General features: G+C 40.9%; 1 protein-coding gene across 1 annotated transcript; it reads left to right on the top strand.

Moving 5' to 3' along the window:
* Nucleotides 1-7,857: 7,857 nt before the first annotated feature.
* Nucleotides 7,858-8,790, top strand: LOC122700320 (olfactory receptor 1019-like). Its single transcript, XM_043913122.1, has one exon. It carries the CDS (start codon nt 7,858-7,860, stop codon nt 8,788-8,790), a length of 933 nt encoding a protein of 310 aa, XP_043769057.1.
* The last annotated feature ends 3,460 nt before the right edge of the window (nt 8,791-12,250 follow it).

Raw genomic sequence — 12,250 nt, 5'->3', positions numbered from 1 at the left:
CATACCACGTGGCATGGTCAAATATACATGGGCTTCCCCAGTGGCTCAGCGGTAAAGAATCTGCCTACGATGCAGGAGATGCACAAGACGGGGATTCGATCCCTAGACAGGGAAGATCCCCTGGAGGAAGTCATGGAAACACACGCCAGTATTCTTGCCTAGAGAATCCCATGGACAGAGGAGCCTGGTGGGCTACAGTCCGCGTGTGCCTAGTTGCTCGGTTGTGCCCTATTCTTGTGACCCCATACTGTAGCCTGCCAGGCTCCTCTCTCCTTGGGATTCTCCAGGCAAAAATACTGGAGGGGGTTTCCATTTCCTTCTCCAGGGGAACTTCCCAACTCAGGAGTTGAAACCAGGTCTCCTGCATTGCAGGCAGATTCGTTGCCAACTGAATTATGAGGGAGATGCCACAGTCCATAGGGTTGCACAGAGTTGGACGTGGCTGAAGCAACTCAGCATATATATAAAGCTGAGCACTGAAGAATTGATGCTTTTGAACTATGGTGTTGGAGAAGACTCTTGAGAGTCCCTTGGACTGCAAGGATATCAAACCAGTCAATCCTAAAGGAAATCAGTCCTGACTATTCATTGGAAGGACTGATGGTGAAGCTGAAATGCCAATACTTTGGCCACCTGATGTGAACTGACTCACTGGAAAAGACTGTGAGGTTGGAAAAGATTGAAGGCAGGAGGAGACGTGGATGACAGAGGAGGAGATGGCTGGATGGCATCACCGACTCAATGGGCATATGTTTGAGCAAACTCCAGGAGCTGGTGATGGACAGGGAAGCCCAGTGTGCTGCAGTCCATGTCGCAAACAATCAGACATGACTAAGCGACTGAACTGAATTAATTTAAATCTTTTTAAAAAGACTTAAAACAGAAGATCAAAGTAACTCAGCACCTGTGCTGATATTGATGTTGAAAGATCTACTGAGCACAGCTTGGGGGAAGGGTGGCAGGATCTGTTTCCATTCTTACAAACACCACCATACAAGAAGTGCCTAGTCATGCTCAGATCTGCTCAGTTTCCAATTGGACAGGGACTCAATACTCCAATAAGCAAAAAGTCTGACATTTGTATGCAGTACTTTCAGCATGTCATTGCTCCCATTATCTTATCTAAGTCTCACCACAATTCAGTGAGGGAGATAATCAAGAATAAGCCAATGAGTATTAAGAAGATTATCTTTTGTTAGCTGAGGTCAGTGAAGGATAGGAATGTCATAGCTAATCAGTGGTGAATGCTGGCTAGAACATAGGTCTCTTGATGCCACATTATTTGCTCCTCAAAACTACACTGCCTCTCTTCTGATTTCACTGGACAGATATTCAGCCTAGGTCCTTGTCCTTGGACTAAACTTGCTGTTTGAACATCACAGAAAAGCATCTTCAGCAGGTAGTAAAAAGAAGGAATGGGTGTTTTCCTCTCATCTTCAACAAGAAAGAGTCTGTGAGAGTGCTTTTCCATCAGAAATAGCAGAAAGAATAAAATGCTCTAGAAACTTTGGTGTGTGTTAGGCACATAAAGAAAGGCAATGATGTGTAAAAATAATAAGTACTAAATTAGGTTAATCATTCCCTATGATCTAAAAGTTCTGTGTTAAGTATTTTTCCTGAATTATTTTGCACATGAGAAATGAGAGGTACAAAAGATTGGTAACTACTGCTCAGAGTCCCAGAGATAGCCTATGGATGTCTAATGTATATCCAGTCAATGCAGTTCTCCTCTTAACATCTGAGGTCATTTATAAGGACCTTGTCAATAATAGGTGTGAGCACTACTATATAGAGATGATATTGTAATTCTCAGAACTGTATTAATACATTAGAATCCATTTACCTGCATTAGGAAAAAATGTGTATATCTCCTAAAAAGAAAATATAATTATAGAGGCTGAAAATTGTCTTTTTCATAACTCACTCTCATTAATTTGTCTTTTAGCAAAATACCATTCACTTTACATCTAGCATTGCAAATTACATGCTTCATTCTCTCTTCTTCCTTAGCAAATACATTTCTTGTTTTTGTGAAATATACTCTTCCCCCTAGATGAGAGTTTGTAGTCAACCATTTAGTCCAGATATTCTTCATCTGGGTTTTTAATTTCTAAGGGTTTGTGAAAATAGTAAAATTTCCTTAAAACCTCTGTTTAAAAAAGCATTCAAGTCATATTATTTATTATCCTTAGTTTTCTCCTAAAGACTAACAAATTTTGTATTGATAATAATGGACAGAACAGTTATTTAACATACTTTCTTAGTCATTCAGTATTCTTGGAACCTTGGGTCTGTGGATAATTGGAGAAATTAACAAGATTGTGAGTTTTTCTTCAGATCAGTAAACTACACGGGACACAACTTTAATATTTTTTTCTTACCTTTCTTAATTGGTTAACTTCTACTTGATCCCTTTGCTTGTTCTTATCCAATGCCCAAATTCACCATAAAAAGAAAATCAGGAGGCAAGAAAACATAAAAACTTTTTAGAAAAGTTTCCTCTAATTGTCCCAGGTTAAGCAGTAGACACAGTTGTAAAGGACTTCAGACACCAACCAGTAGAGACAAGAAAACTGAAACACTTATACCTTTCCTGTCAGGAGAGAATCACTCACATTCAGCAGAAACGGAGTCCTTCTTATTTTTACTTTTCCTTTAAGGTAAGAATTCCAATAAGTTAAAATGTAAAATGCATTTCAATGTATAGAGTACATTGCTACAGTATATTTGTAATACTGTTTGCAGCGATTTTCAGTTGGAGAGTCCCTAGACCAGAGTCTGGAGTAAGCATCCTGACATTTTAAATAGGATATATTTCTTGTTCTTATGGCTCTGGGGACTGTGTTCCTCATGTCATCTCATTTTGATATACTTTTTTTTTTTTCCCCTCTGCAACTAAGGGAATCACATGTCTCTTTCATGTTCCTCTCCTTCATTCACCCTTGGGATATCTGGGGCTAAATAGAATGAATTTTCCGATGAGGATTTCTAACCACTGTTTTGATTTTTTCTTTTTTTTTGATTCATTGCTTCATTGCTATGTCAGACTTTCACTAGTTGCCACGAGCAGGGACTGCTCTCTCGTGGCAGTAGGCAGGCTTCTCGTGGTGGGTCTCTTGTTGCCGCGCATGGGCTCCGGCGTGTGGGCTTCAGTAGTTGTAGCTCACGGACTCCAGGGTGCTGAGTGCTGAGGCACAGGCTTAGTAGCTCCAGCCCCAGGTCTTCCTGTTCCAGGGTATGTGGGATCTTCCCAGACCAGGGATCGAACCCATATCCCCTGCACTGGCAGGCAGATTCCTAGTCACGGAAACACCAGGGAAGCACCTCTAATCACCATTAAAAACTCCTCAGTTAGTGGTCTGGTCCCCTGGGGAACATTAAAAATATCCACAAAAGAGAAGGTTAGTTCAATCTCTGATCTTGCCTTGTATAAGGGCTTTGGGTACATAGGGGAAATTATGCTACTTGAATCACGGTGATGGACTCATCAAAGGAGGTAAAGGGAGGTGGGAAGAACAAGGATTGACCTGACTTTCCATCCTGGCTATCTGTCACTGATTGTGTGACTTTGGATAATCCATCAAACCTCTTTATATCTCAGCTTTTTCATTTCTATGTAGGAATACCGACAGCCACCTCATAGATTGAATCTGTAGGTAGATGGATGAATGCATGTGAATTGTTGCATCAAATACATATAGACAGCTGACTGATAAGCACGAGTTTCCCCCACTCTGACTCTCCTCCCTTCTGTCTAGAATAAGAAATAGTTATCAGCCTATGTAGCCTAGATTGATGCTTACAAGTTTCCCATTGGCTAAATGTATCTTCCATATAAGAGATAAAGATAAATAAACTGATCAACATATGACGATCATTTATATTATCTATGTCACTTTGAGAAGATACCCCAATTAACTTCTCTCAGTACAATGTAATCAGTGTAATTTGCATTAAATGCTGAGGGACACAAAGACTTAAAAGATGCATTGCTGTACCTCTAGCAATTCAGACAGTATTTGCATTATTTTGGTTTTATCTTAGCCTTTCCTTGGAGGGAAAATACAGTAGGCTCCTATCAACACAGAGTCTGAAACATAACTGGCAAGCAATGAAGTTTACTTAGTAAGTAAAGAAATAACCTTTCTTCATTAATAGTGAATTTATTATTATACAGGAGTGTGGATTGGAAGTTGGAAGAAAGATCACATGGCACTAAGAGATCAATGGTAAGGGATATAGGACTGAAAGGACCCGAGGTGAGAACACCATGGTGGAAGGAGACCACTGAACAACACAGGAGTGATTAATCATGGACAGGATAGGGGGTAGGTCCTAGTCAGCCCAAGCTGTGAAGCAGAAAGTCTCTAGGAGCTTCAGAATGAGAAAATAATTAATTTCTAAACCCAGTTTAAGTGTCATTCAAAGAGGCACCAGACAGGGACTTCTCTGGCAGTCCAGTGGATAAAAATCATCCTTGTAATTCAGGGGACATGGGTTCAATTCCTGGTCAGGGAACTAGGATCATACATGCCCCAGAGCAACTAAGCCTACCCACCACAGCTGCTGGAATCAGCTGGCCTCAGCTACTGAGCCGATGTGCCACAGCTGGAGTCCATGCCTGCAACGAAAGATCCCATGTGAAGCAACAAAGATTTCACATGCTGCAACTAAGACCTGGTGCAGCCAAATAAATAAATATCTTAAAAAACAGACAGCATTTTATCTCCCTACTACCGAGATGAGAACCATCAGAAGGTAGGATGTGATGAGATCTCCATGGAGTTTTCTGAGAATTCACCTTGGAAATAAGAATGAGAGATTGGCACCATAAAAGAGAAACCACTGACAAGCTGTAATGCAGTTTTCATGGAGAACCATGGGGCTCCCAAGTCCAAAAAACAGCTACCATTTATTCATCACAAAACAGAGGTAATGCTGACTAACGAAGGTATGACTTTTCCTCATATGACTTTTCTGATCGCAATCATGGTACCATCAGAAGATTCAATTGACCAAATATGGAAATTACCCTGCAGAATCTCTGATGAATAAATGCTCAAAACATGTTAATTTTCTGCAGCCCATTTTTTTTTCCTTTTCCTATCCACTAGGCTCTCAATGGCAACCCACTCCAGTGTTCTTGCCTGGAGAATCCCAGGGACGGGGGAGCCTGGCAGGCTGCCGCCTATGGGATTGCACAGAGTCGGACATGACTGAAGTGACTTAGCTGCAACAGCAGCATCAGGCTCTCAAAAAAGATCAGTTTCAAAAATTTGGGTTTTGTAGTTGTTGCTGTTAAATTTCAATCTCTTATTGCAGATTCTTTCAAATTAAATAGAGAAATACAGTTTAAATATGAGATGGTTGGATGGCTTCACTGACTCAAAGGACATGAGTCTGAGCAAACTCAGGGAGATATTGAAGGACAGGGAAGCCTGACATGCTGCAGTCCATGAGGCTGCAGAATCAGACATGACTGAAGGACTAAACAGCAACAAAATATGGCCACTTTGTGGAGCATGGAAAGACTTGTCCTCTCTGAAGTGACTTCAGGCATCAGTAAGCAGGGCTTTCTAAATTACAGTCAAAGTAATATCATGAAGGCTGTTTGGGGGTTGTAAAAACAGTGCATGTAGCATTCATCACTGACTCAGTTACCACAACTAGAGAGGCTGAAAAAAATTCCCATGTGTTTCCTTCTTTTATCATTAAAGTTGAAGGGAGAGAGAGTGAAATTCCATAGGGAATTACAGTTCATCAAATCTTTGAGTCTCCTGTGAGTGCAAACACCATTTCATCATATTTCCTCTGGGAGAAGGGATGACTCTGAAACTTAAATACTTCCTGCAAGTAGAAGCAAAAGTGGGATGAGCAGATGGCTCAGGGACAGCAGGAGGGTGACTGCTCATCTTGGGATTCCTCTCCGAATATTTGCTCAGCATAACTAAGTAAGAGAAGAGGAGACATCGGACCTCTCCCCGAAAGGTAAAAAAATAAACAAACACAAAACCACACACGTTAGTCCCATGTCAGTGTGTTTGGGGCTGAAAAGAAATATGACCTGCTCAGAGTGGAGTGTTAGGCCACTCAGAGCTCCTTTGGGCATGGATTTCCTTGGCATCAGGTCCATGTCATCTTAAAGTTTACAAAAGAGATATAGACCACCACAGGTTTGACTTTTAGATGTCTCATTCTAAGTCAGAATTTAAACTGCTAGAATTGGAAAGCTCCATAGAGTTTGCATTCTCATTCCCATTCATTTTGCAGATAAGGAAGCTGCATCTCACAGCAATTTATCAAGTTCAAACAATAAATTTAGTTGATGGAGGTATTACCAACAATCACACCAAGATTTAGCTTATTACGAACGTATGCATGCTGTGTGCTAAGTCACTCCAGTCGTGTTTGACTCTCTGTGGCCCCATGGACTGTATTCTGCTAGGCTCCTCTGTCCAAGGGATTCTCTAGGCTAGAATACTGTAGTGGATTGCCATGCCCTCCTCTAGGGGATCTTCCAGAACCAGGGATTGAACCCGGGGCTCTTACATCTACCTGCACTGACAGGCAGGTTCTCTACCACCAGCACCACCCGGGAAGTCCATTATGAATGACCACACCCCAGTGAAAGATGCACTATACTCCTCTACTTTCTTGTCTTTCTTGGGCAATAAATTAAATAGAGTAGATTCAGTCTGACTTCTTTCAGGTTTACATAGAGGGTGCTACTTATTTCTAAATTCATATTTTGGTTTAGTTTGGTTTACTCTTGCCCACTCCCTTCTTAGAATTCTTCAGTGGACCAGATATCCATAAAAACGGAGAGAAAAAAGCTTACCAATGCATGCTCCTGTGTGTTCATAGAGATGGATAACACTTTCCCTGTTCTCCCAAGAGAGGAATTCTTGAATCTTAATTCTGAGTTGAAGCTGTGGGCTAGGCAATAAAATCATCCAAAGACACAGCAGTGTCTTCATCCTGGTTATGCTCCATGACAAAATCCTGGGTGCTTCTAAAGATCAGAGAAACCAAAGAACTAATTCTATGCCCATGAATAATAGGCAAGACAGGAAAGAAAGAAAGGTGGGCACAAAAATAAAGATCTATAACTTCCATCAAATCATATATACACAGAAGATGACAAAGTAAAGTAAATTCTAGAGTGAGAGCCAGCTCTGCTACTTACTGGCTCTTGATTGTATGGAAGCTATTTAGTATCTAGCCTTGCGCTTTTCAGATGCAAGATGGAGATAATGTTGACACATACTTCATAGAGCTGTGATGAGGATGAAATTACATAATGTGTGGAATAAATGAAAATTCTGGCATATAGTTAGCATTCTGGCCTTTTAAAAATTATTATTATTCACTGCTTTATCTTATATTGCTCACCCTCTGCTCCAAGTATTTCACTTTCTGTGTATATGTTTGGGTGTGGGGAGTGGGGTGGTATGATGTGTTATATACTGAGACCCTGGGATCTTTTTGTGTGTGTTTCTGTGCCTATCTGCAATGAGAGTTAATGTTTGTTGTCTGCTTTGTTTTAGAAAGAAGGGGCACTCAAAACTATTCTTTACTAATTAATTAGGCATATATTCACACCAATCAGGTCAAACATTTGGTACTATGTGGTGAATGACCTCAGAACACCAAGGTCTTTGGAGAAGAAGATTTGCCATCCCCAAGACATTAACATCGTCTCCTATGTTGACTGAGTTCCTGCAGAAAACCAATGGCCATCACCTTCCCCAAAGTCATTTGATTTGCCCTGTGGATCACTGAATCGAATTACTGGGAGAATTTTTAAGAATCACCTCAAACAATAAGCCAAATCCAGACACACATAAAATTGAAAAGATGGATAAAGAAAACCACTCAATGGTGACTGAGTTTATCTTTATGGGCATCACTCAAGACCCTCAGCTGCAGATCATCTTTTTTGTGGTCTTCCTCTTGGTCTACCTGGTCAATGTAGTGGGGAATGTTGGGATGATTATCCTGATCATAACAGACACTCAGCTTCACACACCCATGTATTTTTTCCTCTGCAACCTCTCTTTTGTCGACCTGGGCTACTCCTCAGCCATTGCCCCCAGGATGCTGGCTGACTTCCTAACAAAGCGCAAAGTCATCTCTTTTTCCAGCTGTGCCACCCAGTTCGCGTTTTTCGTAGGCTTTGTGGATGCCGAGTGCTACGTCCTGGCTGCCATGGCCTATGACCGCTTCGTGGCCATCTGTCGACCCCTCCACTACAGTGCTCTCATGTCCAAGCGAGTCTGCATGGCTCTCGTGCTGGGCTCCTACCTGGCTGGCTTGGTGAGTTTAGTGGCCCACACTTCCCTCACTTTCAGTCTGAGTTACTGTGGTTCCAACATCATCAACCACTTCTTCTGTGAAATCCCACCGCTCTTAGCCCTCTCTTGCTTGGACACCTACATCAGCGAGATCTTGCTTTTCAGTCTCTGTGGCTTCATTGAATTCAGCACCATCCTCATCATCTTTATCTCCTATGCCTTCATCCTCATCGCAATTATCAGAATGCGCTCAGCTGCAGGCCGCCTGAAGGCTTTCTCCACTTGCGGGTCTCACCTCACTGGCGTCACGCTTTTTTATGGCACAGTCATGTTTATGTACCTGAGGCCAACATCCAGCTACTCCCTGGATCAAGACAAATGGGCCTCTGTGTTCTACACTGTTATCATCCCCATGTTGAATCCCTTGATCTACAGTTTACGGAACAAGGATGTGAAGGCTGCTCTCAAGAAAATAACTGGAAAGAAACCTCAATAATATTAATAACAAAAATGAAAAAAAATAGCAACACAGGTAAATAATAGTGGTAGAAGGATGTGGAAGGAAGTAAAATAATGCTAGTAGCTTACCCATAAGCACTACAAGTTACCAACTACTTGCTGAGCCAATCTTCAATTTTTTTTTTTTTAAATTGAGGTATAGTTGATGTGCCATTTTGTATGTTTCCATGTACAGCATACTGATTCAAAAATTTTAAACATTATACCTCACTTATAGTTATTATAAAATACTGCTTATATTCCTTGTACTGTACAAGATATTCTTGTAGCTTATTTATTATGTATATTTGCTATATTGACTAGTTTGTTGTTTTGTTAGATTCTACCTATAAGAGATATCATGCATTATTTGTCCTTCTCTGTCTGACTTAATTCACTAAGCATCATACCCTCCAAGTCAATCTTAAATTCCGAAGGACTTTCAGTAATCTTTAACTCTATGATCTAAAGCAAAGATAAACTAATATTTTTGAAAATCAAGCTGAGAAAGATGCATTAGTTTTTTTTTGTTGTTGTTGTTGTTTTTTAATTCTTATTGGAAGATAGATCATTTTCAATGTTGTATTAGTTTCAGGTGTACATTAAAGTGAATCTGATATACATATATCCACTCTTTTTTAGATTATTTTCCCATATAGGTCATTACAGAGTATTGAGTAGACTTCCTGATGCTAATTATCTATTTTATATATAGTAGTGTGTATGTCTGGAGAAGGCGATGGCAACCCACTCCAGTACCCTTGCCTGGAAAATCCCATGGACAGAGGAGCCTGGTGGGCTGCTGTCTATGGGGTCGCACAGAGTCAGATACAAGTGAAGCGACTTAGAAGCAGCAGTGTGTATGTCAATTCCAACCTTCCAATTTATTCCTCCCTCACATTAACTGCTGACATACATGGTTTTTTGTTTGTTTGTTTGTTCCTATTTTTGAAATTGGCTCACAGGTTGATTAGGAATGGAGACAGGACATGAAAGAGGAAATAAATAACCACTCTAAAGAATATTTTTTTTCAGAGTCATGAAGAATGATAGATTCAAATGTTGAAATTTTCTCTACTGTGAAAGAAAACTTAGCTAAATACATGAGGAATGGGGCTGATGTGAAGGATGACTTAACTCATCCCAGGATCCTTTCACTCATATATTCAGCAAAACCTTATAAATGCTAGATATGTGCCTCTGGAGGATACAAACATGAGACACAGATGTGCCAAGGACAGGAGTTTGCTGTGCTTCCAGAGAGAGTTTACTGTGCTTTCTCTCTCTGAAACTCCTGCCACCAATGAAATCAGGAGCTATGCAAAGGGAAAGATTGAGGGCAGGAGGAGAAGGGGGTGACTGGGTGAGATGGTTGCATGGCATCATCAACCCAATGGACATAAGTTTGAGCAACCTCTGGGAGACAGTGAAGGGTGGGGAAGCCTGGCACACTTCAGTCCATGGGGTCACAAAGAGTTGGACATGACTGAGCAACTGAACAACAATGCAAAGCCCAAGAATAAGAGCTGGAGACTCAGGCTCTGCTAACTAGGTTTGTGAGTATTGGCAAGATTTTTTTTTTTTTTTTTCTGTCCTCAGTTTTCCCTGATGCCAAGTGGTTGGTTTCACCTAATAATCACTGGTATCCTATGATCTCTTCTGCTTAATATTGAAAAGGGTAGACATCTGAGTTTGGTCAACCTCACATATCTACATCCTTTCAGTCCTCAGAGAAGCTCTAGGATACAGTTTGGATCAATCCCTAAGGCTAATTTTAGCAAGACTGTAATGTGTATCGGACTGGCTGTCCAGCTCTCATCCTTAATTTCCCCTCTGCCTCCCTTTCCCTCTCTTCTAATTGTAAGTAAACTCTAGCCTCTTGGGGGGCCAGGAGTCTTCATGTTTTCTACCACCATCCCAAGGCCCTTATCAAAGAAGAGCTCCATTAACTCTGACGTATCAATGACTGACGATAGAGGAGGATACAACTTCTCTTTGTGTGTTCTCAATGCTATGGTGTGGGTGCACGTGTGTGTCCAATTCTTTGTGATTCCATGGACTGTAGCCCTCCAGGTTCCTCTGTCCATGGAGTTATCCCAGCAACAATACTGTAGTGGGTTGCCATTTCCTACTCCAGGGCATCTTCCCCCACACAGGGATCGAACCCCCATCTCTTGCATCTCCTGCATTGGTGGGCAGATTCTTTTTTATCACTGTGCCACCTGGGAAGTGGAGAAGGGAATGGCAACCTCCTCCAGTATTCTTGCTTGGAGAATTCCATGGACAGAGGAGCCTGGTGGCTACAGGCCATGGGGGTCCCAAAAAGTCAGACACAACTGAGTGACTGAGCACCTGGGAAGCCTACAAATCTTGAATTAGAAAGCAAGAGTGCTAGTATCAGGATTGGGTAAAGACAGACACTGGCATCTGAGGACACCTAAGTTTTTCTCAGATATGTTGAAATTCCATCACATCATCCATTTCAAATACTTAGAATGTTTCTATCTCAGCTCTTCCTCCAGTCCAATATAGTGAAAGGTCAGGGAAACACAATGGTTGCCTTAAAATATAGAGCATCCCCACTCATCATGAAAAGCATCAGAGAGTTTTAGGGATAGAAGCCTCAGAATTTACCAGTCTTTCTAATCAGTGTCTTTATATATGAGTTGAAATTGATCTGATTCAAAATCACTCAATCATATCATGAGTTCTTAAAATATCCCTGGTGTCACATTATGGAGGAAACTACAGGGGTTAATAGACAGATAGAGAGTTGGGAGAAGGAAATGGCAACCCACTTCGGTGTTCTTGCCTGGAGAATCCCAGGGACAGAGGAGCCTGGTGGGCTGCCGTCTATGGGGCCGCACAGAATCAGACACGACTGACGCAACTTAGCAGCAGAGTTGGCAGTCCTGAAACAGTCCAGAGATTTAGCCTTCTGTTTTAAGTGTTTTTGTTTTTATTTTTAATAATCCAGTGAATAATCCTATATGCTATGTGAAAAATAAGAAAATGGGGCTTTCCTTTCCCATTAACTACAAACCAAGTAGTATATGTCATAATTTTTAAAAAAGAAAAGAATAGTAGCTTCTAGTAGCTTCACCACCAGAAAGATCTCTGAATATCATTTCTATGTCTCAAATCAATATTCAGTGACTTTGCTATTAAAGGACTATCTTTATTTTTTCTCTTTCTTAATTGATAGTTGTATCCAGTCAGTAAATGAATCACTTTAAATTTCTTTAGGTTCCTACAACAATGAATAGTGGTAAGCATTATTCCCATTTTAAAGAGGATAAAACCAAAATTCAGAAAGGTCAATAAACTTGTCAAATGTAAGTAACAGAGTCAAAAGTTGATCCAAGGGCTCTACTTTCCACTCTGACCAATGGCAAATATTCCAGCTTTGTAGTATTTGAAAATAGTCCTCATATAGGTTCTGCTATTTCTTTCCAAGA

This window comes from Cervus elaphus, chromosome 1, assembly GCF_910594005.1.
Source record: "Cervus elaphus chromosome 1, mCerEla1.1, whole genome shotgun sequence".
Lineage (NCBI taxonomy): Eukaryota > Metazoa > Chordata > Mammalia > Artiodactyla > Cervidae > Cervus > Cervus elaphus.
The sequence above is the reverse complement of the archived record's forward strand: the minus strand, read 5'-3'. Positions and strand labels throughout refer to the sequence as shown.

Bases quoted from the DNA above. Each gene is read 5' to 3' on its own strand.
- LOC122700320 (XM_043913122.1), top strand. From the start codon at position 7,858: ATGGATAAAGAAAACCACTCAATGGTGACTGAGTTTATCTTTATGGGC.